The sequence below is a fragment of the Coloeus monedula genome (genome assembly GCF_965178545.1).
Source record: "Coloeus monedula genome assembly, chromosome: 14".
Lineage (NCBI taxonomy): Eukaryota > Metazoa > Chordata > Aves > Passeriformes > Corvidae > Coloeus > Coloeus monedula.
This window is the reverse complement of record NC_138794.1, coordinates 4,049,986-4,075,507: the sequence shown is the minus strand read 5'-3', so window position 1 is coordinate 4,075,507 and position 25,522 is coordinate 4,049,986. Positions and strand designations below refer to the sequence as shown.

Genomic DNA, 25,522 nt, shown 5'->3' with positions numbered 1-25,522 from the left:
GACATCTGTTCCAAATGGCTGGAGCTTAAGAGGGAAACCTGCAACCAAAGCTGTGTTTCAAACTATTAGTTTGATTTCAGTATTTTTCTACTGGCAAAATGTTTGCTTTCTCTGGGCTGGCTGGAGTTCAGTCTCACGATTTAAGACAATCTGGGTTTTGGCTGCTAACAATGAAGTATAAACAACTTCTCCTGATGCATATCTGTTGCTATGTTTTCTGCATTCAGAACAGAATTTAGAACATACTGGCAAGATACACTCTCGCAATGTCAGCTAAGGTCTTAACACTTCCCTGCCAACATTTTCCTGTGAGGGACAACTCCAACGTGTGTGCATCCCTCACAGACTTTTGCTGATAGTGATGACCAATTCTTTAAAGCAACAAAAAGCACCTGTTTAGAGGATCCTGTGGGTTTTCCTGCTGAACACCTGGAGAAACACCCTGTTGAGCTGGAATGCTCAGTGCAACTCAAGTAGCCTAGAAGTATGGTTTTGGTCACAGAATCAGATGCTGTGATATACTTGTCTGTGATGTGAATACCTTCAGCCCCATGATCCCCTGTTGAATCAGTGAGAAAATTGGCTGGGGAGGACATGCCAGGAGCACTGTGGTGAGGGGCATTAGAGATAAATGAGGCATTCCACAGAAAACACCTTCCTCAGAGCTCTGCTGGCACAAAGGAGAGCAGGTGAACACAGAGTTACTCTGGCCACTCTAAACACAACAAGCTTTCCCTCTAGGGCGGCACAGATTCCACAAAACTGCGCATCCCAGTGTCTCAGAGAGATCTCCAGTTCAGCTTTTGAGGTGTGGTGTGGTAGCAGCCAGACTTGCTGCAGCAGCATGGAGACACGCATGAACACAGAAACAATTTCAGGAGGTGGTGAGTGCATTTTAATACACAAAGAGCACATGGAAACAGAGCAGAAGGGAGTTTACCTGGCAGGACAGTCCTCTGTGTTGCAGGGCTGGTAAATAATCACTGGCTTTTGCAGCTCTCTGCATTGTGACTCATTTACTTTCTGTTTCTCTGCGTTCAGGCACTGCAGGCTCCTGGAGCGGGTTCCTGAATGCCCACAGGTAGCAGAGCAAGGACTCCACTCAGCATATTCCCAGGTGAAATCTAAGAAATACAATTGCAAGCAGTGTGAGAGAGGCACTGTACATTGTAACTGTGTCACATTTTGATTGATTTGGCAGCACTCTCTGCAGGCTGGATAGATACCACATCCTCTGTAGAAAAGCAAATATTTCAGCACTGTGAAAAGGGACCATGAGCCAAAGTAGAATTTAGTTCTACTCAGCTTCCCCTCAAGTTCAGCCCTTACCCATGAAGCTCTCTAGAAGGCAAATGAGATCAGCACATGAAGGGCAGAACCTGGCTCACAGTAGGAACTGATGAGCCTCCTTTAAAGCTTTCATAACATTTTTATACAATAAGCATTAAAAAGAGGAAATTGTAAATCAGGCTCTCTAGGTTTCCTGCTGTTCCACAGCAAGTTTGTCCTGAAGAAAACTCATCTTACTCCAGACACCTCACGTAATTTCAGGATTTAAGAAAATCCTGTCCTAAACTACAGAGAAGTATTTAATGTAAAAATAATTTGCCACTGAGGCACCTGGCAAGATGAAAAAGGAATTTGTTTTAAAGAGCGTTTTATATTAAAAACCGATCACCTCTAACAATTACTACCTTTATATTTAGTCAAAATTCCACACTTACCCCTTCCTCCACAATTTTTTTTTTGTCACTTGGTAAAAGATGAAGTACTATGCAATGTTGACAGATTTTTATGTGATCACAGAAGGAGTCAGGTTTTTCTATAATAACCAAGAATAATTGATAGCTACCAGCTGTGTCCACAGGCTCACTCTTGCAGCACATAATGAATTCTTTAACTTATTGTTTTTCAATGTTTCCTTATTACTTCTGGATTTCTTAAAATAATACAAAAGGGCCTTTTTCAAAGTAGAAATAGTTAAATTTACTGACTGCAGCTATGATGGAGAGACTGTATTGTTTGTTTAACTAGGATGACACTGCTCAGAAGTGCCCTTGAAATGCCTACTGTGCAAAAACCACCAAGGGAGGTTTCACAGCCTCACAAATGCATGGGCATGGCCCTGATGAAACATTTACATAAGTGTCAATCAGAGTTACAGCTCAGAGGTAGGAAATGGAATCTCCCCAAAATACTGCCCAACCTGACTGGAGAGGGGATTGGGCAACCAAAAGGCAGTCCAGCTGAAGACTGTAGGTGGAAAGTTCAATAAGTGGCAGAAATTCTAACTGTAAGGAGATCTAAATTAGGATCTAAGGCTGGACCTAGTTTTTGAAAAATTCTATTAGGATATTTTCTGATTTACATTTGATTTTAAAAATAAATGTTTTGATCATGGATATGTCTCAGTAAGATTCCTTTGCAAATGTAACTTCCCCCATAACCCCAGGCATTCCAGAACCATCCTCACCCATGAACAGTCACTGAGAACACCCTCACACACAGCACAGGGGATCTGATCCTACTGCTTGTGTCCCTTGCCCATCAGTCATAAGCCAAATCAAACTGCTAGGTGAAGAGATAAAACAGACAGAAAAGCTTACAGTGTCAACAGATGCTTGGTTTAAATCTGAGTTCCTACTTACAATTGGGTTTTAAAAAAGAGAACATAATTATTTTCTAAACACTTAAAATGTTTAAAACTTGATAAAATGTTTGCAGATACAGCTGATTGTCCTGCTGGTGCATATGTGGGGTTCTTTTCAAATCCATCAATTTGGAAATTCAGTTGAACATTTCATAACCTACTGATAGAAATGTGGTTTTCTGCAAGTGCATTACACTAGAGAACTTTACAAGAGATTTTTGAGAATTTCACGTGGAAATCTATGAGTGTGCTGTGTGCTCTAGCACATTGATGTGATTAAGGGTGTCTGCAGTAAGATCACTGCCATATTAATTGTAATGATGCTGGAATATGACAATTACATTAAAATTACTTTTATTATAATGAAGATATTTCCAAAGATGACCTCAAATTCAGTTTTGTTTCAGTTTGGTGGGCTATCATGGAGAAGTTTGTTGAAGGGCAAGTTGGTAAAACCTGTCTGATTTAAAACTGTTTAAGCAGAAAAACACATTCTCTCAGCTTCTCAGATACACAGGCAAGCAATCAGAGCCCCCACATGAAATTTGGATACACATTAATTGCCCTATCCAACTCTGAGTATGGACATTGTCTATTGACTTAAATAAACCATTCCCACATGTAAAGCCAAACATATATTTCTGAATTACTTTCAACACAGAAAAGCAGGTTAGTTATCAGGAAAAGTCTTTACAGAGTGAAAGAAGATATTTTAAAATTCAAGAATTTGTCATATAATTTTCAACAAACCTTCCTTCTTGACATTTACCCAAACTGACATTAGTTTTGCACTAGCTGAAGTCCGACATTGGAATCGTCCAGCAAATTGACCAGAGTTGGTGTTCACCTCTAGGATACGACCCCCAACCAGTGTTTGGTATTCCAAGGTCTTAAGTTCCTCAATTGGGCTATCTCCAAAGAGCCACTGGACTGTATTTCTGTGACTGGGCAGCACCGGGCAACCTAAAAATCAACAGCATTTTAGCAGGTTTTTCTCAACACACTGAAATGTTTGTGAACAAGTATGTGTGAGTGTGTGATTCTACATGAAGGACATTACCATTCTAAATAAAAACAAGAATATGCATAAATTCACTGAAGTCCAAGCTATGGCCCAAAATCCTGACAGCCCCTTGAGGGGTATGAGCTCTACAAGCTCATGTGCACTTACCACACTTCATAATTTCCCTTTCAGTAAGTTCTATATGGACAAGGTGGAAGGGGGCAGCAATGATTTAAATGGAATGAAGATTTCATCCCAGACTCTACAATACCCAGAAAGGTCTGTAATTAAAGAATTTCTCTCTGTTTGGGAAAGGAGTCACAAACACATCAGATGAAATTGCTGCGTTTTCACTCCACAGGCATGGGCAGGGATGGAAGCAAAGGCATTCATTTAGATGGGAAAAAAGAACAAACATTCTAGGGCCCAGCTGAATCCCTTCCATTTTTTCAAGTGAAGCTCAAAGAGTGATTAGTGGCTTTAGTGTCAGGGTGAGTCACCTCACAACGGCTTAAGGGAAGGGGTTTTTCGAAAAGCTGAAAAAAATTATGATTGTCTTAGTCTAAGGCTTCCTCCCTGGTAACTGAGGGCTGACCCAGAGTTAGGAAATCCAGGGGGTCACCAAACCTGGACTCTTGGGAATTGCATTCACTTTTTCCATGGGCCCTCCTACATTAAAAAAAAAAAAAAAGATTAATGAAAAAGCAGAAAAGGCAACACACCTATTCTTAGTGGATCTCCAGGTACCACACTGACATTTGTGCCAATCACAGATGCCATCAGGACACGCTTTCTTCTGCTTCCCTTCAATACTTGAGTGTTATTCTCTGTAAGCCTTTGTTCTGTAACACAATGCATAAGATCTCTTCTTAGCAAGAGTTAAATCATGATGCCAAAAACAATTTCATATCAAAATATCCAGCATGCTAGTTATGAAGCAGAAGGATAGTAGCAGTTTGGAGTTCTTTAGGATCAACTTCATTTATGCAATTAAACTAACAAATAAACTGCAGGTATATGTACAGGGAAACAGAAATTATTTATGTTTATGCAAGTTTCTAAATTAATCAAATTTATTGAATTTATTAGAAAAACAGGCCTGTAACACTTAGTGTGAAAACAAGATTTACAGGATGTATTTCCTGTTTCTCATGACAGTGTTATTTATTAGTTCATTGCATACAAAAATTTTAAGAAAAATAACTCAGTGGAATCCAGCCAATTCCTCTGTTCCATTAGATGGAATTATGACAAAGTGTTACAATAGAAAAAAGAAGAACAACTTTTAAAATCTCATTATGCATAGAGATAGCATAATGAATGCAGAGTCAAATGCCCATCACTATAGCAACTCCTCCTTTTTATCATATGCTGGCAGAATAACTGCCAAAAATGTGGGCAATCTGTCAGTAACACACAATTCTTACCACTTAGTCAACATTTCTGCTTTAATGAATGTACATAACATCTATGACTCTCCCTCCACAAGGGTTTAAATCTTTTACTATATTCTAGCTTCTCTGGGTCATTTTACATTGGCTCAACATTTCTCCTCAGTGTGCAGTTTCTGTACAAAGCCTCCTGCCTGTCTGCAAACACCAGGACAAAAAAGTCTCCACAAAACCACAGTGAGGCCAGTTCCACAGGCCAAGGACTGGTTGCCTTGTCAGCCCTTAGGAAGCTTTATTGGAAAGGCTGCCCAGACTTTGTGCTACTGCTGGACTGCCCCTGGTCAGGCAGCAAGTGCTGTAGCCAAGCCAAAAAACTGATGGGATGTTTCAGACAACACTGAGCCAGGGCAATCTGCAAGTCCTGACAGCAGAAGTCCTCCCATTTCACTGCATTCTTGCACAGCCAAAAACTTGCGGAATTTGGCCCTCTCCTATCCACTCCAGATTTATTTAAACTTATGTCACATGACCAGGAATAGAAACAAAATTTAGACTCTTGTGAGCAATCTTCCAGTCACGTCATTATAATAATATTCCTCTCTGGAACATCCGAAGTTTTGATGTACTCCAGGAAAACTGTAACCAGGAAGGCAGCTTCGGTCTACACTCATGCTCACACAGAGACTCCCATTATGTCCTTGGAATGTCCTCCTCGGCCAACAGGCCCAAACATCCCCAACCTGCCCTGGGTGTGTGCCCAAGGAAGGGATCTTTGTGGCAGGACTGGTCATAGGGAGTTGGGCTGCACTTTGCACAGCAAACTGGTGAGACAGCTCATCTCTAGAGCCAAATGATCCATTGACTGTGGTGATGTGCAAGGCACGATTGTATTTACAGAATTACATTATTACCCTACTTGCAATAGAGGTATTTATGTGGAGTTTTTTCTTTATATTTTCTATTCTGAATGTTAGCAGGTCATAATCAGAATTTTTTCTTTTCCAATTCCCTACATTTTATTGGCCTCTATATATAAGAAAAACAAACACCAAACCCCCAAACCAGCCTTTGCCTTCATTTTCCTGCATTTCCCTGCAGATTTTCTGAATACTCACACCTGCCCTGTGTCTCTAGTTAGAAGCACTGGGCACACAGTAACATGACAGTGGATTTAGTTCCTAATGTGTCAGCTAGTTTTAGGGTGATTATTTGTTGCCTGGAAGCAAGAAGATGGAACAAACTTGAAGTCACAAGTCAAACCATCTGTACACAGATCCACATTACAAGAAACACAAAACAGAGAACGGATCCCAGGGCGTCAGATGCAATCAAAAATTCCAAATTTCTAATAAAGTGTTAAATATCCCTCCAACTATTTTATTGTTAAACTTTGATTATAAAGTGGCTGACTGTTGTTATCAGTAAGGAATTCCCATTTAGCACTTACCAGTTATGTGGAGAACAGATGCAGCCTCAGCTTTTCCAAGAGCATTAGCTGCTCTGCAAGTGTATGTTCCTGCATCTCCATAGGAAACATTCCTCAGAAATAAAGAGCCATTCAAAACCAAGAAAGAATTGATTTGTAAAACCTCTTTCTTCTTCAACCATGTTACGTTTGGTTTGGGAACACCTTTAAAATGAAAATAATTAAAACATTTCTTGTGAGAGAGAAGCCATAGGGTTTATATTGCTAACTGCTACCGTAGCATCCAAGAATCCTGAGTTCCTTTCTCATTTCACAAAGAGTGAAAACCAAAGCTACAACACTGCAGTAAAACAAGCAGTTTTTACACTCACAAGAAAACCTTTCAGTTGTGAGCCCTATTAATAATTCAGCACCCCACTAAGAATAAAGGTTAAAGGTTAAGTACTGCAAGCCCAGCTCAAAGGCAGCTTTACAGACTGCTACCAGTCCTACAAAAGCAATGTGCTCACATGTCTCACTGCTGAAAGATGTGAGACCACTAAACCAAGTCAGGACCAGTTGATGGAAAGATCTGCACAGTACCTCTTCATTCAACCTGCCTCCCACAAGGAAGGAAGGACAGAAGGGAGGAAGGAAGATTAATTTTTTAATTAAAAAAAAAAAATTTGGGCAACACTATTTCTCTTGAAGAAAAAAGAATAGATTAGAAAATACATGTTGCAAATTTATGCCAAAATACTTGTGACAAGTTCTCCAAGTTGCAGATGTGATCTGCAACTTGTAATGACAGAGCATGAAGGGAAGGGAACAGAAAGTTCCCTTTCATTATTAATAATGAAAATTGTTAAGCAATCTCAGTTACTGTGGTACAGAAGCCAAAGGTCTATCATCATTCCTGCTATAGTGCTTGAACTCTGAGAGCCTCAGCGCTTGCAGATAACTTGTCATTTTAAATTTTAATCAAGAAATTATTTTGAACACGTATTTTTAATGAAATTATATTTCCACTGGCACACTACCAGTGGGAAGACTTCTACTGTTTTATTTTCCTCAAACACTTGCCTTTAAAAAGGTATTTTGCAAACTGGCAAATCAGACACCTCGTTGCTTGTGCTCTGGTTGAGCTGCTGCAGCAGAAATGCCCTTTCCAAGTTCCAGAATCCTGGAGAAGTCACTGGGTAAGTTGGCATATGTGGCACAGTGAGCAGCCACAGACGTGCACAAAGGTGCAGGGATGGGACAAGTCAGAGATGAAAAAAATCTTTCACCTGAACCCTTTTTCTTGCTAGATAAACAAGTCAGTGCTCACTGACCCAACCAGGTTCTGCCACAGAAGCCGACCCGAATGTGGGACATTTGGAAGCTCCAGCCATACTGAACTCAGTCTAATTCAGTCTCCTCTCCTCACAGATCATTGTGCAGGATTATTTTACAGATGATGTCTTCATGATGTGGAATGGCCTTTAGGAACAACTTCAACATTTCAATCACTGGCTTAGCACTTCCAATGCACACCTCAAGTTTTTCCTTTGCTGTAATAGGAACCAGACATCGTTTTTGGAACCTGCTATTTCACTGAAGGAAAAAGCTCCCCCCGCCATTTTGTCTAGAAAGGCAGTGGAGAGAAACTCTCTGCATAATCACAGATTTTATTCTAGACAATTTAGCAGCTGTTCTGTGCTTTTAAACTCATGTAGAATTGTGTTTCACTGAATAAAGCTGCACAAAACAAGATCTGCAGAGTGCACAGGGGTCCAAAAACCAGGTTGTTTTTCGAGTTTCTAGAAGAAGCTTTATGCCACTTCAAAGAATCCTTCTGGAATTAGGATGAGGTCTTGTTTTAAGGGTCTTTTTTCCATTTTACCCAGATTTTTGGCTAAAGTGTATCATTCTCAGACATATTTTTCCTTTACAGTGTACTTTCCACAGCCATTCAGGCATATATACTTACTCTGCAGATGGGCTGAGGAGGTGGTGTGAGGATCTGAGCCGTTCACTCTAAGGCCTAGAGGTTTGCAGCCAGACTACCCTCACTGGCACCAAAACCCAGTAGGCCACTTAGAGCCAAAAAGAAGCCAGAAGCAGCACAGCTGAGATGAGACTGAAGTAAAAAGGTTTAAATTCCAATTCCACAAAACACAAAACCGTTTGGAATGGTTCAAATTTAAACTTTTAACCTGAGCCCCTATCAAACATCAGCCCAGTATCACCTCATGATAGTCCTCCCTCTGCTCTCATGACAGCATTTTGAGATGTAGCTCATTCCCAGGATCTAACTAAAGTCCAATATTTTTCTTCCAAACGGTTTATATCCTAGGGCTATCCCAGAAAAATTGCCCTGTCTCTACTCTTCTACGTGTGTCTCTGAATGAGACATGTAGAGCCTTTTAAAATGTGAACTGGAGTTCAGTTTGCAGAAGACATCTGCAGAATAGCTTTGCCACTCATTTTAAGTTCAAAACTGGGTATCTGTCACACCTTAAACTCAAGTTATAGCAAATGATTCCTCTTTCTTTCTCCAAAGAGCTGTATTTGTTTCTCTTTAGGGGAAACAAGTGAGTAATACCACACACACAAGTAAATCAGACCATTACTCAAGTGAATAATGCGAGCACACAAACATAAATTGTAGGTCTGAGGAGAAGTGCAGACAGAGCCCTGCATGACAGGCCAGCAGCCAGTCCAGCTGTCATGCACCAGGAATCCACCCAAGCCATCTTAGGGGTGCTGGCACTTACAGATAAAGAGTGTGTGAGGGGGGAATCCATGGAAAACAATCAGGTAAATACATCACATCAAAAACACCACCAATGCTCTACACACAGGCACCACACAGTGCTGCTCTCCAGCAGCTGGTGTTACATGGATACCCTCAGGGTGCATCCATAAAGGTGATCTTTGAGCTGGAAACAGCAGTGGGAATAATCACAACACTCCTGCACTGTGTTTTACCCCAAACTATCGAGAAGCAGGATTTTTATCTAGGAGTTAATAATTGTTATGTGAACTGTGTGCTGAGCCCCTCTGAGCTGGCCCCTTCACGACCATTTTGAGGACCCTTTGCATTTCTTGGTTCCATTCCTTTGCCCAGCCTTTGTATTTCATGGAAACCAATTCACTATCTGAGAGTGAGACTGGGCAATATCAGACTATCTGCTTAAGAGCAACTGGTGTTTGTAATCAAGCTCCTGCTCTGACATTTTCATAGGCTTTTGGTTAGGTTGCTCTCAAGAGCACTAAGGCAAATGCTCAGACTGAGTTCTAGGCTAAGGAAAAAAGCAAGATTGCTTTAGAGAAGAGTTCAGGGACCTATTACAGGTGGGAGTAGGGCACAAAGGGAGAAGGACTCCACACAGTCTGCAGTCAGGACACAGCTCTGTGCTAGAAATCAGGGGCCTCTAACGCTGCCTTTCAGGGGGACCCAAAACTGGAGGGCAAAAATGTGATACGAAGCTATCATATCTCCTAACAAACACCCTAGAAAGAGATTAAAGAAATAAAGCTGGAGAAAAAGACATGCCTATAGTCCAGCTCCTTCACATTCTCAGGCAAAGCAGCACATGCATTTCAAGTTCTTCTGGACATCTGCACTTTATCTGTATGTTCATATGGCCAGTGAGAAATCCTTTTCTGCTGGATGTCTCATGAGAGACAGAGTTCTTGTTTATATTTTCATTTCTGGAATTCCTATCAGTAGAAACTCTTACTGTTAGAGGACACTTGGAAAAACTAGTTTTAGGTGTGCATTTGCCTTTTTGCTTAACAGTACCTGGCATAAAACTCCATCTCATAACCCCTCACAACCCCAGCAAGCAGTCAGCATTAGCACATTTCAGGTGCAAAAGCTTCCATCGTGCAGATTTTCAGTGCTTCAGAAATTAGACTCCATATTTACTGCTCCCAAGATAAGATTTCCCTTCCCTACGGTATGCAGCACTGTACACTGAGCTGAGTCTCATCTAGGAGCTCTTGGGAGAGGAGGCAAAGTACACAATTCCCACATTCCTCTTATGACAAGGCTCTTGCAGTTGCACCAATTTTTCTACATTGAAACTGCAGGACAGAGCTCAAGCATACCACCAAAATCAAGAAAAAGCTCTTTTTTTTCCCTAGGCAAGTAGTTAAGGCCTAAAACCTCTGTTTTACCCTTTAGAACTCATGTAAATAAAAACCTAAGAATTTTAAGTAGCTTTCTTATCCAAGTAGAAATGAAATTAAGCAAAAATAAGTCAAAGCCAAGTTGTTGCTTTGTTGTTTTTTTTTTTTTTCTTCCCTTAGAGGAGCTGAAATTACTCTTAAGCTTTGGGACATATTTGTAGGACTTCATGGAGGATTTTGTCTTGTGCACAAGGTTGAATTTTACTGCAGATGCTTGACTCTCACTTACTTAAAGGTTGATTTACACAGGGACTTTAAATGGACAAAAATAACTTCCCCTCTCTCTACAAGAGCCTTTTTTCATTACAGAATTGTAGCAAGAAAACTTTCAAGCTGAATAATTCCTGGTTTGATCCCCAGACAGCACGAAAAGGGGAAGGAGGAAGTGGGAAGAGATGGCCTGTAGCCACCTTTGTTTCCTTCCTACCCCATCTCCACACAGATGCAGCTGGGGATGAGCCCAAAGGCACCAACTCCCCCAAACTGCCAAAGGTTCAGAATCCCCAAGTGCAGTAAAGATCCCAGGGATTCAAATGGGAGACCTATCACTGGGTCCAGACAGCAGCAGAATCAGACAATTATATCCTACAGCTCCAAGTCAGGAAATCACTTAGGCATGAGACTAAATCCATCCCTATCAGGGAATGCAATTAAACACATACTTAAAATTCAGGATGGCTGTAATTGTCCTTCATGAACAAAGATGCATTCCTGAACTCAGGCCGCCTTAGTCTTAGAAATACCTTGAAAATGCAAATCTTACTCTTGCAACGGATCTAAATCCTCTTAAAAAGTTCTCCTATAGACCTAAGTGGCTATAAAACTTTAAAATTAGTTTAATCTATTTTTCTGACCTCAAACACAGGTTATTTTCCACTAGCACTAGAGCAGCTCTACAATACTCAATGTTCCATGAAAAAAGTCATTTTCCACCATGAGTGGCCCTGGGACAGCAAATGTTATGGAAAAAAACTCTAGCTCCGGATGGGACTGCAAAACACGTGTTTAAAAAAAAGAGAAAAAAAGGAATCTGCACTATAGGGTGCCCTTAAAATATTCAGTGTTCAAAAACAAATTTCCTCCAACCTTGAAAGCCCTGTGAAATATTACACACCATAAAAACCTTGGCCTACTAACTACTTGCTCTAAAACATTGGATATGTCTTCAGAAATTTTTCCCCCAGCTATGTAGAATCTCATAAAGTATTCTGAATTTCCCATTCATGAGCAAGGCAGAACTGTGCTGGCACAAAGCACATTTTGCTGCACTTCACTAAAAGTTTACCTTATTTCAGAGGCTGAATTTTCATGTCAACTTTCAGAGGAAACAATTCTGGGTCAACTGTATATACACAATGAATGTCATCTAATTACAGTTTACCCTACACCCACTAACACCTCCAGTGCACTGAGCATAACCTGCAAAGCAATTGCTTCCACTGGTGCACCTTCCTATTTTCTCCAGCAGAATTCTCAAACTGCCTTTATATTCACCTGAATTATGCTTGGGCAATCAACTTCTCGTGAACCCTAAAAGCCTAAACCTGCTGCTACTGAAATTACCCGTCCTAATCTTGCCAGCTTCACCAGGAGTAGCAGCCCTGACGAGAGCACCAGCGTGAGACATTTTGGCACTCGGTGGGATCCCCCAGCTGCCCTCTGGCACTGCCCCTTCCCTCTCAATCTTTCAAAGCTTTACCTCTCCTGCTTCCTGCCAGCCATGCAGCAAGCCCCTCTTCCTAGGTGGTAGCAGCATCTGGCAGGATTTAGGTGTTCTTACCAACATCTGGCGACCTCCTTAGAGGGGTTCCCAAAGCAAGACCCCTTCCCACCCCACTCTTGCTACGGCTCTGTCGGATTCTGTTCAGCTCTCTGGCTGTCAAAGAGAACTTAATCTTTTTTCCAGCTGCAGAAGTTTAAGGCTAATATTTTTCAAAATCAGGCATTTAAAATAAGGCAACTCTATTTAGCAACTAATGACTGCAAGGCTGAATTCTGCAGCCGACCCCCAACAAAGGCTCGGTTGGTGTGTGTTAGGGCACTTCCACAATTCAGCACTGTTAGCAGAGACTGGTTTGCCCAGCTGGTGTAATGACACTTTCACTTTACTCAGTAATGGTGCTGCAGCACGTAGGACCCAGACATGTATCACCATAAAGTAGATACATACACATGGACCTGGAAAATAGAATTTTATCAGAAATTAAAGCACTATCCAAGAATTGCTCTATCATTAGTTAGACCTCAAGTCCACTTAACTCTGCACTTTGTGTCCAGTTATGGGCACCTGGAGATGTGGAGGCAGAGTACAAAAGTGATGGCACTTATGGAATAACCCTTCCTCAATATACCTTCCTACCTTCCAGGACCAGAAGCAGCCTTTAGATCATGCCTGCTTCCTCCACTGCTGCTTCCTCCACCTCTTCTAGCTCTTACCAATTTTGACATGAGATGAGCAAGTCGCAAACAGGATTCACCACAGCTTTAAAAAATGGCCAATTTGTATTTTTTATTATTTTGTCTATTCCTCTGCCATTAGTTTTGGTCTGGACAACACCCAAAACTCACCAGCAAGAGGCAACAATGGCTGGTGTTGCATGGAACTGAGCACCATGACTGCACAGACCTCTCTCTGAGTGGCAGTCCTTCAGGGACAGCCACATGCCTTTGTCTGACTTTAAGGCTATTTGTCCTATATGTACATTTATTCTGCAAATACCAACTTGGAACACCCTTTGAGCTCATCTAGCTTTTAAATGTTACTTGTGTGTTCCTGCTGCGACTCTTCCCAGAGAGTTTTAGACACATTAACCTTTACAAATCTTCATTCTTCACAGTTTTAGTCAACTGTCGAGAACTTTTATAAAAATGCTGAGCATCACAAATCCCAGAGCAGCCTTTGGGGCACCCTACTCTCTCTTTACTACGAATTTAACCACTTGTTCCTCTCAGTCATTCATGCAGGTGCTAACCAGTGAGGTAACCTCTTCCTTTTCATAATTAGAATTCGTTAAACTTTGCCTAGGCAACTTCTCAACAGCTTATTGCAAACTGAAGTAAGAAGTATTTGAAGTTTTGCCTTCCTCTAACACAATCCATCTTAACCCTTCCTGAATCAGGAATTTAAAGGAAATTTCTTTTCAAATTAGCAAAGCTGTGAGGGAAAAAAAAACCAGTGCTGTAAACAATTTCAATTTATGGATTTCCTCCCCTATGCTCCATCTACATCAGAAAGGAGTAGAGGGCTTCAGAATTGTGTTTTTTACAGAGACACAGTAGGTAGCAAGGTCCCAAAAGACACCCAATGTGTGTTTGGATGAGGGTTGCTTTGGGCTACGTGGTCACTCTTGCCTGGACCCCCGGACAGACTGCTCTTTAGTATTGGCAAAGTATCAGGTACAGTCCCCAGGCACACCCTTCAGCTTATCTGTATGCAAAGGGACTCAGTTTTCGGGTTCTCAGACTGTTACAAGACACAAAGCAAAGCACAATTAAGCTTTTGAACATCTTTCAGTCCTTTCTGCTTAAGCCTGATCCAAGCAAAAACTCTAATGAAGATGCACTCACTGTAAAAAGCGTAAGAGCAGAAGATGTTCCTTCTATTATGCTAATTATAAATACTGTCATTCCTTCCTCATAAAATAAATCTGTACTTACTCCTTTAAACTTTTGAAATCTATTACTAATATCCTTTAGAACACAGCAGAGCCAAAATCCCATGTATTAAACTTCTGTATTTCTTCACTGCTGTCTTCTAAAGGGGTTAAGCATAGAAGACAAAGAACAGCATCACAGTTACATTTAGAATACTGTGGGTAAATGAAGCAACAGATGGAAAATCAAAATCTTGATTTTTCTGGACCTGTTTCAAGTTCCAGCACTGACAGCAAGTACTTGGTCCACCTTTGTGAAACTTCTGTGCAAAAAGATACAACAGGCTTTGTGTCTTTCTCACAATTTTTTATCAGTATGTTATTATTAGAGAGCCAAAATGTATTCATAGGAATGCAGAATTTGGATGAAGGTGCAGATTCTACTTTTCAAGGCCTGCGTGCCAAGATAGTTCAGAGCTGCAAAGAGAAGTGTAAACAACCTCAGCTCAGTGTGAGTCACTTCCCTGCTCTCACCAGCAAGGGGCAGACAACGCACATTTTATTCGTATTCCCACTTTTCCCTCTATTTTACCTTAAGAACTATGGAAGTTTTTACAATAAATGTAGTCTGACAGTTTTAGTTTATTTTAGCAATAATCACAAGACGGTTTTTTCTGCAAATACAATAAATGTTATCCAAGAGCAATTTGGAGCAATCAGTATTGATATTTATACCATGTGTGTTGATTGAAAAGCCCTTGGCTGTAAGAATGGAATATGAATCTATCCAGAATGTATGAATATCTTCTAACGTATGCTCGTGTGGGAGCTATAAAAGTGAGTTTATTATAATTAGTGGAAAAATATTCTTGTTATGAACTAAAAAGAGAAAAGAAAGAGATACCATCAGTTTGAGCAGTTCAGCTAACTTTTCTTAGTCTGTTCTTTGATTCTCCTCTGTTTATTAGGATATACTGATCTTCAGCAGTCAAAGCCCTTTTTCAATCTCAATATGCTTTTTGGAGTGTGAGAGAAAGGCTTTCAAAAGGATAAAAGAACCAAATCAGGAACAATGAAAAAGAAAAAAACTTGTACCCAAAAGGCCAACGCTACACAGAATATTAAACTTTACATCTTCGGTAGGTCAGCTTCTTTGCAGAAGAAACTACAGATTGAACCACTTTAAAAACATCTTTTAGTTTATTCATTCTACAGAAAAAAGACCCCTCAGAGGTCACTGCAACCAAGAAATTTAAAAGTAATTTAAGAATTCTGCTACTGACATGGCATTAACACCCTTCACACACACGGACACTTTATTCATTAGATGGTTCTTCTGGTGGAGAACTATTTTGTGGGCTAGCAGGAGTCCCAAAGACCAGATGTGAAACCAGTGAAAAATCTGCGTAAATAGTGTCTGTGGAGAAGGATCCTGAATAAGCTCCTGCCAGACTTATCCACTGATGCTTCATGGGCACACAAACTCCCAGGGCAAGCACATCCTCTGCTGAGCAGTCAGGAGGAAGGGCAGCAAGGAAGAGGTGCTGCAGATCCAGCCAAGGTCTCCCTGACTTTACAAGAAGGGCTCTCTTATCATTACTTCTGCAGCCTGATCATTCACATCATGTTTTACCAGCATTCACAATGAAGTTCTCATCCTCCTACACTGCAAATGGACACATTTCTGGGTCCCACCTACCAGACAGACGTATCAGCATAAGGTGCTATTAAATTCAGTCTTCTGAAGTCAGTATTTTATTACTTTCCATTAAGGAGAGGAGAACAGGAAAACTCTGCTTACATCATTGCAAAAGTTTTTCTGCTTCTAGACTTAGTGACATTTTAAGACAAGCAAGCTCTATTTTATTCACAAACAGTAATACTTACTTCCTAGGCAATGATGGGAAATAAAGCAATTAGATAAATCATTTTCTAAGTCAACACTGGTGTCTCAGCATAACTAAAGTTTGGCTCACCAATATATACAATTCTAAAGCATTTGGAAATCTACAGTCCCATGTGAAAATATTAATTTATATTTAAATTGCTAACTGCTTACCCATCCTAACAATATTAATATTAACAGTGTGACATGAACTCTCTGCTGAATTTGAGATGTAGGTCAGTTATACATGGAGTTGCCAAACTATAGCTGGAAAATATTACTTCATCAAAGAATTAGCCTTGGTACAACGCTGAATAGCAGAGCCACATGTCCTAATATATGTCAGCCTGGCGCCACTATTGTATGCAGAGCTATTTGCATATATATATATTTCTATCACTACCCTGCTTCAGTATCAACACCCTCTGATGTGCATTTCCCAGCACATAAATGTGAACAGCAAACTGGCTGCTCTGAGGTTGCTCTTTGCACTCACTTGCAAGGTTCGTGGTTATTTGCACTTTCACACATCATCTTCACAAAAGGCTGAGCTCAGCTTATTAAATGCTTGACAGAATATTGCTGCTGTGACTGAAATCTTACACTTTAAGCTTCACAGATAGCAATGGTACGATTAAAAAGAAAATATCTACCTTTCCAACAAAGGGCTAGAAAATAAAATGAAGCAGTGAACTGCTTAATGCATGTTAATTCTGATTAACGTTATTCCTCCTCCACAGATGTTGAGCTAGAAAATATCTGTATTCTCTCATAGCTCGGCACTTCTCTTTGTTTCCTCACTGCAGCTGCAGACTGATGAATCTAAAAGGTGAGTTTACTTCACCACCAGGTTTAAAGTTCTATTAAGCTACGGCTGGAGATTTCATTTTCAGTTTTAACAATAGTCTAGACAGATGTGCATCTCCAACAGGGATAAGGAAAATTCTTTGATGAGCAAGTCAGCTGGCCATGCTTGCTATTGCAGCAAGATAGCCCCGCACTCTGGTGGGCTTTCAACTCTGTATTGGAGCCCTAGACCACTTCTTGGAAAGAAAGCCCATTTAAAGGAAATTCTGAACGTATAGATGTACATGTAAATTGATGTGACAGGCAGAAAATAAACAGGACTGGTGTGGGTGACATGCCTAATAAAAAAAGACTAATGATCAATGATTTTCTGCCTTCACTGGTAATTTATTTCAAGATATAAGGTAAATTTCTGATTGCAACATTACAAGCAATGTCAGTGCAGTTCTTACTTACCTTTCACTGGACATTCAATCACAATATTTGCTCCAATTCTTGCCACAATTGTACCTCCAACAACTGCCGAGAAACTGCTGGCTTCCAGATTTGTCACGTTTAACACAGAGGACAAGATGACAGGCATCTCTTTGAAATGAAAGGGATAGTAAGTTTTAAAAGCTTTATTTAACTTTTAAGCGTAGGTCCTGCATTTAATTTCATCATGTTTGGAACAGAATTCAGTCTGCAAAGCAGCAGCCAGAAAAGACAGGTGGGATAGATACAGGCAGACTGAGTTCACACCTGTTGTGGGTTTAGAGCAACAAGACCATCTTACTGCTGCCTATTAAATCAGGCAGAGTTTCATGGGTTGCCAATAAACGAAACCATTTCCCACTGCAGTGGGCATGGGTGCTTATACACATATATTTATGCACACATATATGTGTATCTGTATGTGTATGTGTATATGTGTGTGTGTCTATAAAAGCCCCGTTCTGTGGAATGCCACAGTTTTACCTGCACGCAGGAGCAGTGATGTTTCCATATCAAAACCAGAGTCATTAACAACCAGGCATCCATAGGTACCAAGCTCCTTTCGAGTAGGATTCCGAATCTGCACTTTTCCAGTGGAGTCCAGGATCACCCTGCACCATAACCAAGGAAATACAAGGGTTACTACCGTGGGACAAACCCAGCTGAATCCCCTTGCAAGAGTTACAGATACAGCAGCAAAACTCCTTTTTAGGAGTTTGCAGCTCCAGAGCAGTACAGGCAGTCACAGCTCTGCCTCCTCTCTGGTGACAGAAGGGGAGCACTCAGGGATACACACAAGGAGGATTGTTCAGACCTCCTTCTCCTGCAGAGCTGTGTCCTACTTGCAGCCCTTTGAAGGACAGTGCATTTGCTACCACAAACCAGGATCCCCTGGGAACAGCAGTGTGAATAAATCAGAATACCACAATTAAAAGTATTAGGCTTGGCAAGAAGTCGATCTCTCCAGAGCGAGCTTGGTTTTCAGCAGGATTGGGGAATTCACAAATCTATGGCCTGATCTGACTTTCAAATTACTATGGGGTTGGGGCCTTTTTTTTTTTTTTTTTTAAATATCATCATTGAAGCTAAAACCTTCCACCAAAATCTCACAGGTATCTTGAATACCTTGCCTGTCCTCTGAGGGGCAAGGTATTAGAGACAGCATCACAGGCTGGGGAAGAGGCTGAAAGTAACTTTTCTCCCTTGTTACCTTTCTCAGCACTAAGTTACATGACTTGCCATTCACTCAGCACATCCCAAAAACCTGAAGCTGGTGTTTTCCCACACTGAGTACACTTACACAACAGATTAACAAAAAATTATATTAAAAATACTTGTGTCTCAACAAAAGAAGCCACCTCATGCATGGCTCAAGTGCATCCTTCTTTACTACCCTGACAGATAAAGATCTATTGAGCTCCTCACGCTCTTTTTCAGATGCAATGCTATTAATATCACTGGCTTTTGGGTCCACACACATCTATGTGGATTTGTTTATAAGAAACCCTAATGGGAAAAAAATTAGGAACTAATTTTGTTAATATGTGCCTTAAGTGCAAGAATATCAGTCTGGGCTAAAATCAGGAAGCAAACATACTCGTGAATAAACAAAACACCATCATGTCCAAAGAAATCAAAGTATCACTTGCTACAAATTAATGGAAAATTATGCGCATTTCACAAAATAAACATAACTGCTGGGAGCTACATGGTTCCAAAAACATTTGCACTTTTTAAAATGGCTTAGTTTTGGTGTCTTTGCTTTAATTGATAGCCCTGCAGAAGTATATTTCTCTTGGCAGTGCATTTAATCAGTTAAATATGTTGAGAAATACCCAAAAGCGCCTTTATCATTTCAGAACCAGTTTTTTCATTACTCAAGAGCTAGCTGTAATTCCAAGAGACTCACACACAAAGTTAATGTTAGTATTACCAGGTGAGCTTCTAATTTATCAGCACTGAAGTAGAAGTATTTGCTCAGTCTTGAGCAAATATCTGATTGTAACAAACTCTTGCTGCGCTTGTTTTCAGCTCTCAAATGTGATGGTAATACAGGTCCTTTGTTATTTTGAAGTTCACTGTCCTCAACAGAAATATTTTGAAGTACTGAATAAAATCCATAAAAGCTCTTTTTTTTTTTTTTCTTTTTTCAATTGAAGTTATGCAGCTCCATTTATATCTAAACTGTGTGTTGAAGAATGGTGAGGGTACCGGTGATATTTGCCCTTCTTAAAATGAGTAAGAGCTAAGACTTCTTTTCATCTATACCATGGCAGATGTTTCTAATGTGTTCCCACTGTATTTAGTATCTGAATGAATTCAATAGCCTCTCTAATTTGAGGGTAAATCTGCTCTTTTTCTGACACAGCTGAAATGATTTAGGCAGATCAAAAAATACAGCCAGGACATCCAAAACACTTCACCTTACAAAAATAGCCAATCCTCCTATGTAGTATCCTGGAAATGGACAAACACTTGGACATTGGTAAAGCCAAACAATGTGACAGACACTTGAAAGAATAAAAATAAATTACTTAACTAAAAAGACAGAAGGCCCAGTGGCCATGCTTATCTCGTTTTTACAACAGTATGTTCTAATATTGCACAGCAGGGTGGATTTTTTCCATCGATAACGACATAATAAGTCATTCAAAAGTGAAAGAGAAGCTATTTACTTACTTCTCAGAGGCTTTTAATGTCTCGCCATCTTTTGTCCAAGTATATTTCACTTCACTAATACCAGCTGTTTCACACAGTAGATTGACAGCATGAGTATTCTTGGTCAGAAAAACTGTATTTCCAATTCGTACAGTTACTGTTTTGTTGAAGGAAACTTGAGGAATTTCCTTTTGCCTCATAATAACTGGAACCTTCTGGTCAAACGTTAACTTATCAACTGTTTTTGTGCTGAAATGTTCAGATTCGTTTGGCAACTTGCCTGTGAGTTTCGAGGCAGCTTTCTCATCCTGGGCCCCCTTCCATTTTTCAGTAGTTGGTAGTGGAGGCCTGGATAACTCAGCAATCAACTGGTAAATGACCTGGGACGCCAAGTCATCGCTGACTTCTCCAGTTTCAATGAGCTGACTCATGTTCCTTATGAGCTCCTCGAACTGCACCGTGTCCATGCTGTAGGCACCTTGGAGAACTGCAGCCTCCAGGCGCTTGTTCCTGAACTCGCGAGAGCTGAAGTCTTCTGCCAAATTGCTCCCAAAGCTTTCAAGATTTCTCAGGAACGGCTGATCATTTACCTGCCTGTCACCCAGGTAGAGCTCGTTCTTCTTGCTCCACATTTGCCACATTTTACTCATTTTGTGCCATTTGGCCCCGAAGCTGTTGGCCTCGTTGTGGTCTGGGTTGCTGATCTCGCTGGGCTGTTTTCGGAGGGGCGGGGGTTCGATGAGCCTGTTGTCAGTCCCGATGAGTTTGAGCACAAAGGTTTCGTGCACAGAGCCTGCGATGCACCGGTACACACCGATATCTGTAGCTTCGAGACAGTGGATTTTCAGCGAGCCTGACTTAGTGATGCCAAGCCTTTTGGAGTTTTGTAAGCGTTGCCCATCTTTCTCCCAACGGATGAGGGACTTCTGGAACCTTCGCACGGGGCACTTAATTACCACAGATGTTTTTGGGAGTAAGTAGGCTCGGCTTCCTACGGTAAAATTAATGCGCTTCTCTGGCCTCGTCTGGATATAGACTCGGTGAATGCTGACAATCTGAGGTCCATGGGCAGAAAACTTTGCTGGAAGCTTGGGCTTGATCTCTGCAAGAAAACAAAGTGCTGAAAAGCATCTAGTCATTGGCAGTCATGCTTACACAATCTGCTTTGCACAGAGTGCTTGAAAGAGCTTTTCCTGACTTTGTTCGAGTCAGACTGCAACACACAGAGCTTTTATCTGAGTCACAAAAATGCAAAAATATGAACAACATGAAACCATAACATTCCCTTGCTTCAGCCAGGAATGCTATTGCTTCTTCCCCAAATCTCCTAACAATAAAAGGATACAGGCAACATATACCTGTGTGAAGGACATAGATGGTGCACACATATATGAAAGTATATATACACGTATTACATATTACTCCATATATATGTTCCTATTATGGTTATATTTCCTACTGCTGCCTCAGAAAGGCTAGGCATGGATGGAAATGAAGAAACTGAATGAAAAAAATGTGAGCACATTATCACTTTCCCCACATTTGAGCACTGTTGAGTGCAGAATGACCTAAATAAAACAAAATCTATCCAAAAAGTAAGGCCCCCTTTGACTCTTATTTAAAATGTTGGCTGGCTGTGCTGGTTGCCTGAGTCAAGCCAAACTGATAGCAACGCAGGAGGTGAAAGAAAGTCAGTGTAGACACAGTACATGCAACAGGCAAAGCCACCCTGTAATCATAGGCTGAGGGTAATTTATTAGGGTTGAAAGATGAGTTGCTGACAGTGTTGCGCCAAGAAAGTAGGGAGGGAAGGGAGGAAAGAGAGAAATAAGGCATAATTTTGAGAGGCTGAATATAATGATCAAATGAATTGACAAAAGCAGGCAAAAACAGCATAAAGCCTCCTGCAGGCCAGGAATGAAGACACTGGGTATTGTGAAACTCCTCCTGCACCAAACTGCAGGCACCTGGATGCTGGAAGGTTTCGGGATGAACACCACCACAGGCAGGTGTTTCCCAGCAGAGCTGGGGAGGCGCAGGGGGACTGCTGCCGTGTTTTGGATGCCCCTGTGCTGACTCACTGCTGGCAGACACCGTGCCCGCTTTGATCAGCAGAGCTAATCTGGCTGAGAGCACGGGGCAGCAAGGAAAAAAGCACTGCAGGAGCAAGGGCACGCACCCCCGAGCCCTCCCGTGCCAGGCCAAATTGGCCACACGGGAGGAGTCGGGACACAGTGATGTTGGTGCTAGAAATCAGCCCAGTTGCATTTGGTGTGTTTTGGTACGTGACAGAGAGAAAACTCAGAGCCTGCAGGACGAGCTGATGAGCCAGGAAATGGACACACAGATCACAACACTTCTCAGCTTGTCTGAGTCTGGAATCAGTACTGCTATTCCACTTGGGAGGTACTTAAATAAAAAGACAACTACGCTGATGGCACACAAATGATACCCGGAAAGCTGCATGTACGTGTGCTCCAAATATGCTGCAAAGAAATAGGTGAAAAGCTAAATGCTTCAAGCATTCAGTAAGTGTGTACACTATAGGAACTACACCCTGGAGTGCGTTCTTATGCTTATAAAACAAAATGGTTATTTTCAATGTTTTGGGTAATGAGTTCAGACCTGTGGGGATATCATGGTTTTATAATTACAGAGCTTTTAAATCAGGATTCGTTATCCAGATACAAGGTTCCCTCAACCATTTCACATGGTACAACAATTAAATTGTTTTAGGCACTCAGTTTACTAAAATTATTAAAGTAGCGTCCTGTTTTTAATAAATTATTGGGCCCCAAATATTTATTTTCAGGGAAGCGTTCCAGTATTAAATCTTCCATTTCCAAAATCCAACTTACAGACACAGTAAGTGTAACTTTAAACACACAAATTAAAATACTTCAGGCTGTGGTCTGTTTACACTAGTTATTCCAACTTAGAATTAAACCCAGTGCATACTTATAAATATGTTAACAAGTCTCATCCATTTCATTTCTTTAACAAAGACAGACCACTAACTCTCATCAGCAGTTCAACACTAAAGGGTGTGTGTAATTTTACTGGTGACAGGTGAGCAAGGCTGAGAGTGAAACAAAGTTCAGAGCTGTGGATGGCAGGCTGTATAAATATATAAGGTCATATGAAAGAATGAGGCCACATAAGTATGCATTCTCTAGATCCTCAGTGTCTTTCAGTCTTGCAGCTGCTGAGGTAATGGACTGTTTGGGAGAGTAAAGGTAAATCTTAAGGAATATATGCTGGAGCCATTGGACCTCATTATCACCTGATACAAATCCATCTGCATCTGTGACCTGTAATGGTCCTGAACAGCTTCAGCTGGGTTTCAGATCCTGGTGACCTCAGGGCTAGACTGGTGTTATTTCCTATTTCTCAGAGCCCAGAGTCAGGAATGTTTCTACTTAATAAGCACTGCTAAGTCAGAAAACAGCTACGATTGCCAGTCTCAGGGTAAAAGATTAAGCCTAAAATGACTCAGCACTGTCATGAGACAGTAAAAAAGGCACTCATGTGAGACACAGAAGCATCACCTTGAGAAGGAGCATTTAGAAACTGCTCTCCAAGGCAAGAACCCCCAACAGCAGTCACACCTCACACCACGCTGCTCCTCATCCATCCTCATCACCCTCGTCCTGCAGCCATGCTCTGTTCCTGCCTTCTGCTCACTCCCTCTCCAAGGCAGCCTGAACCCACGGCTGCAGGAGGAGATGCCTCCTCCGTGTTCCTGGGAATCCAAAGCCTGATGCTGTCCCAGCCCTGGCTCCTTCTGCAAGACCCAAACAGGAACTACAGGCATGGACCAGCCTCACACCTTCCCCTGCCCATTCCCAGATCCCCAGGCAGATCTGAGCTGCTGAGGCTTCCTTGCTCCAAAGGGTCATGGAAATGGAGGGAGGGGACAGCGATTCTCTTCATGGCTTTGATGTGCACCCATTCTGGCTGATGGTGTTCCCTCTGCAGCCCTGTGTGCTGCTCTCCAGGCACTCTGCTGGAAGCTGACATGGTAACATTAACATCAGTCTGTGCTAAGCAGTTTGCAAACCAGCTCCACTGCCGTTCAACTATCCACAATTAATTAAATTCAGATAGATATGCAGCTCAAAATATTTTATTAAACCTTATGCCAAGGACATTCCTGGAAGTCCACAGGGCTTTATTTAAGTGGAGTTTTGAACCTCAGAATTTTGGCATGTTAATCTGAAATGCAGGCCAGGAAAAGAAGTTTCATATTATGTATGAATCAGTAATTATTCTATTTCTTATTTTGTTTTGTGAATAATCTTTAAAGCAAAGCTTCAAAATGTATAAAGTAGCTATTTCTTCACAACACTACAAGCTGGGTCAAAACATGTCTATCCCTGAGCTGTGATCAAAACCAGGCCATTGAAAAAGGCTTTTTGTTTTACCCCAGCTCAAAACTAAAAACTCTCTTTTTTTTTTTCCTTTCTTCTCAGCACCCTGCTCCCCAAACCTGCAAACCAATATATAATTGTATATATACTCCTTTGTAAAGGAAGAGGAGCACAGGTTCAGACATTCAGCTGCAATTTAGAGCTGCCTATTCTAAATTAGCATATGAAATTGAACATGCTCAGTATCAGAGAGGTTTTTCCATCGGTGTTAAACACACAGTTAGTGCAACTACCATCAGTAGCATAACCCAACTGTGCCCAAATTGTACAATTTCTGCAGAAAATCTTTCTGAAAAGGTTCCTGTATAGACAGTAGTAGAATATCAGACTTTTTGAAGAGTGTCTGTACTGTCACCATTCCCTGTACAGCTAATGAGGCCAGGCTTCTTATTTATACAAGGAAAGATAGAAATTATACCTAAAATTATTATTGGCATAGAGTTTCAGGTTTTGAATTCCACCATGTTAAGCAAAATATCCCCTGTAATACAAATGTACAACAAAAAGACAAGGCAGCAGAACTGGATTCTTATCTTTTCTAATGTCCTTTGTAACTTATGGTAAATTTATGAATTTTTCTTCTTTTTTTTTTTCCAGTTGGAATAGTGTAAACAATAAAGAAATTATCAGATTAAATTGTGCATAAGAATGAGGGTGAGAGGTATGTACCATAATATATTCAAAAACCACTTCTTTAGATCATAACCTTTGTTTCTGAGTGGCAGAAATAAAAATGATCCTGTTATTACAGGTATAGTTACTGTGACACTCAGTTTGTGCCAAGTTCTCTTGTGATAGTATAGGGAGATGAGTGAATTAATGTGTACACAGATTTGTAAATAGGTCATTCCAAATCAGCAAGGAACCAGATAAATACTTACTGTTGCAGGCACTCATCTGACAAGACCTTACAAGCAGTGAAGGAGACAGAGCACTACACATTGATCCATTTAATGTGACATATTGGCCCTTAGCTGTTAGGTTCTGGCAGGCAAGTTTCCTTCTCTGGACTCCAACACCGCAGCTTACTGAGCACTGTGAAAGGAA

At 41.0% G+C, this 25,522-nt stretch overlaps 1 protein-coding gene across 1 annotated transcript in view; it reads right to left on the bottom strand.

Moving 5' to 3' along the window:
- Nucleotides 1–25,522, bottom strand: part of ADAMTSL3 (ADAMTS like 3) — a gene marked incomplete at its 5' end in the record, with an annotated part of 171,025 nt that overhangs the window by 4,509 nt on the left and 140,994 nt on the right. The window contains 8 exons of the mRNA XM_082290374.1: nt 941–1,124; nt 3,401–3,613; nt 4,376–4,495; nt 6,492–6,674; nt 17,370–17,498; nt 17,871–17,998; nt 20,067–21,147; nt 25,357–25,510. Coding sequence (XP_082146500.1) covers nt 941–1,124; nt 3,401–3,613; nt 4,376–4,495; nt 6,492–6,674; nt 17,370–17,498; nt 17,871–17,998; nt 20,067–21,147; nt 25,357–25,510 — 2,192 coding nt within the window. The remainder of the gene's footprint in view (nt 1–940; nt 1,125–3,400; nt 3,614–4,375; nt 4,496–6,491; nt 6,675–17,369; nt 17,499–17,870; nt 17,999–20,066; nt 21,148–25,356; nt 25,511–25,522) is intronic.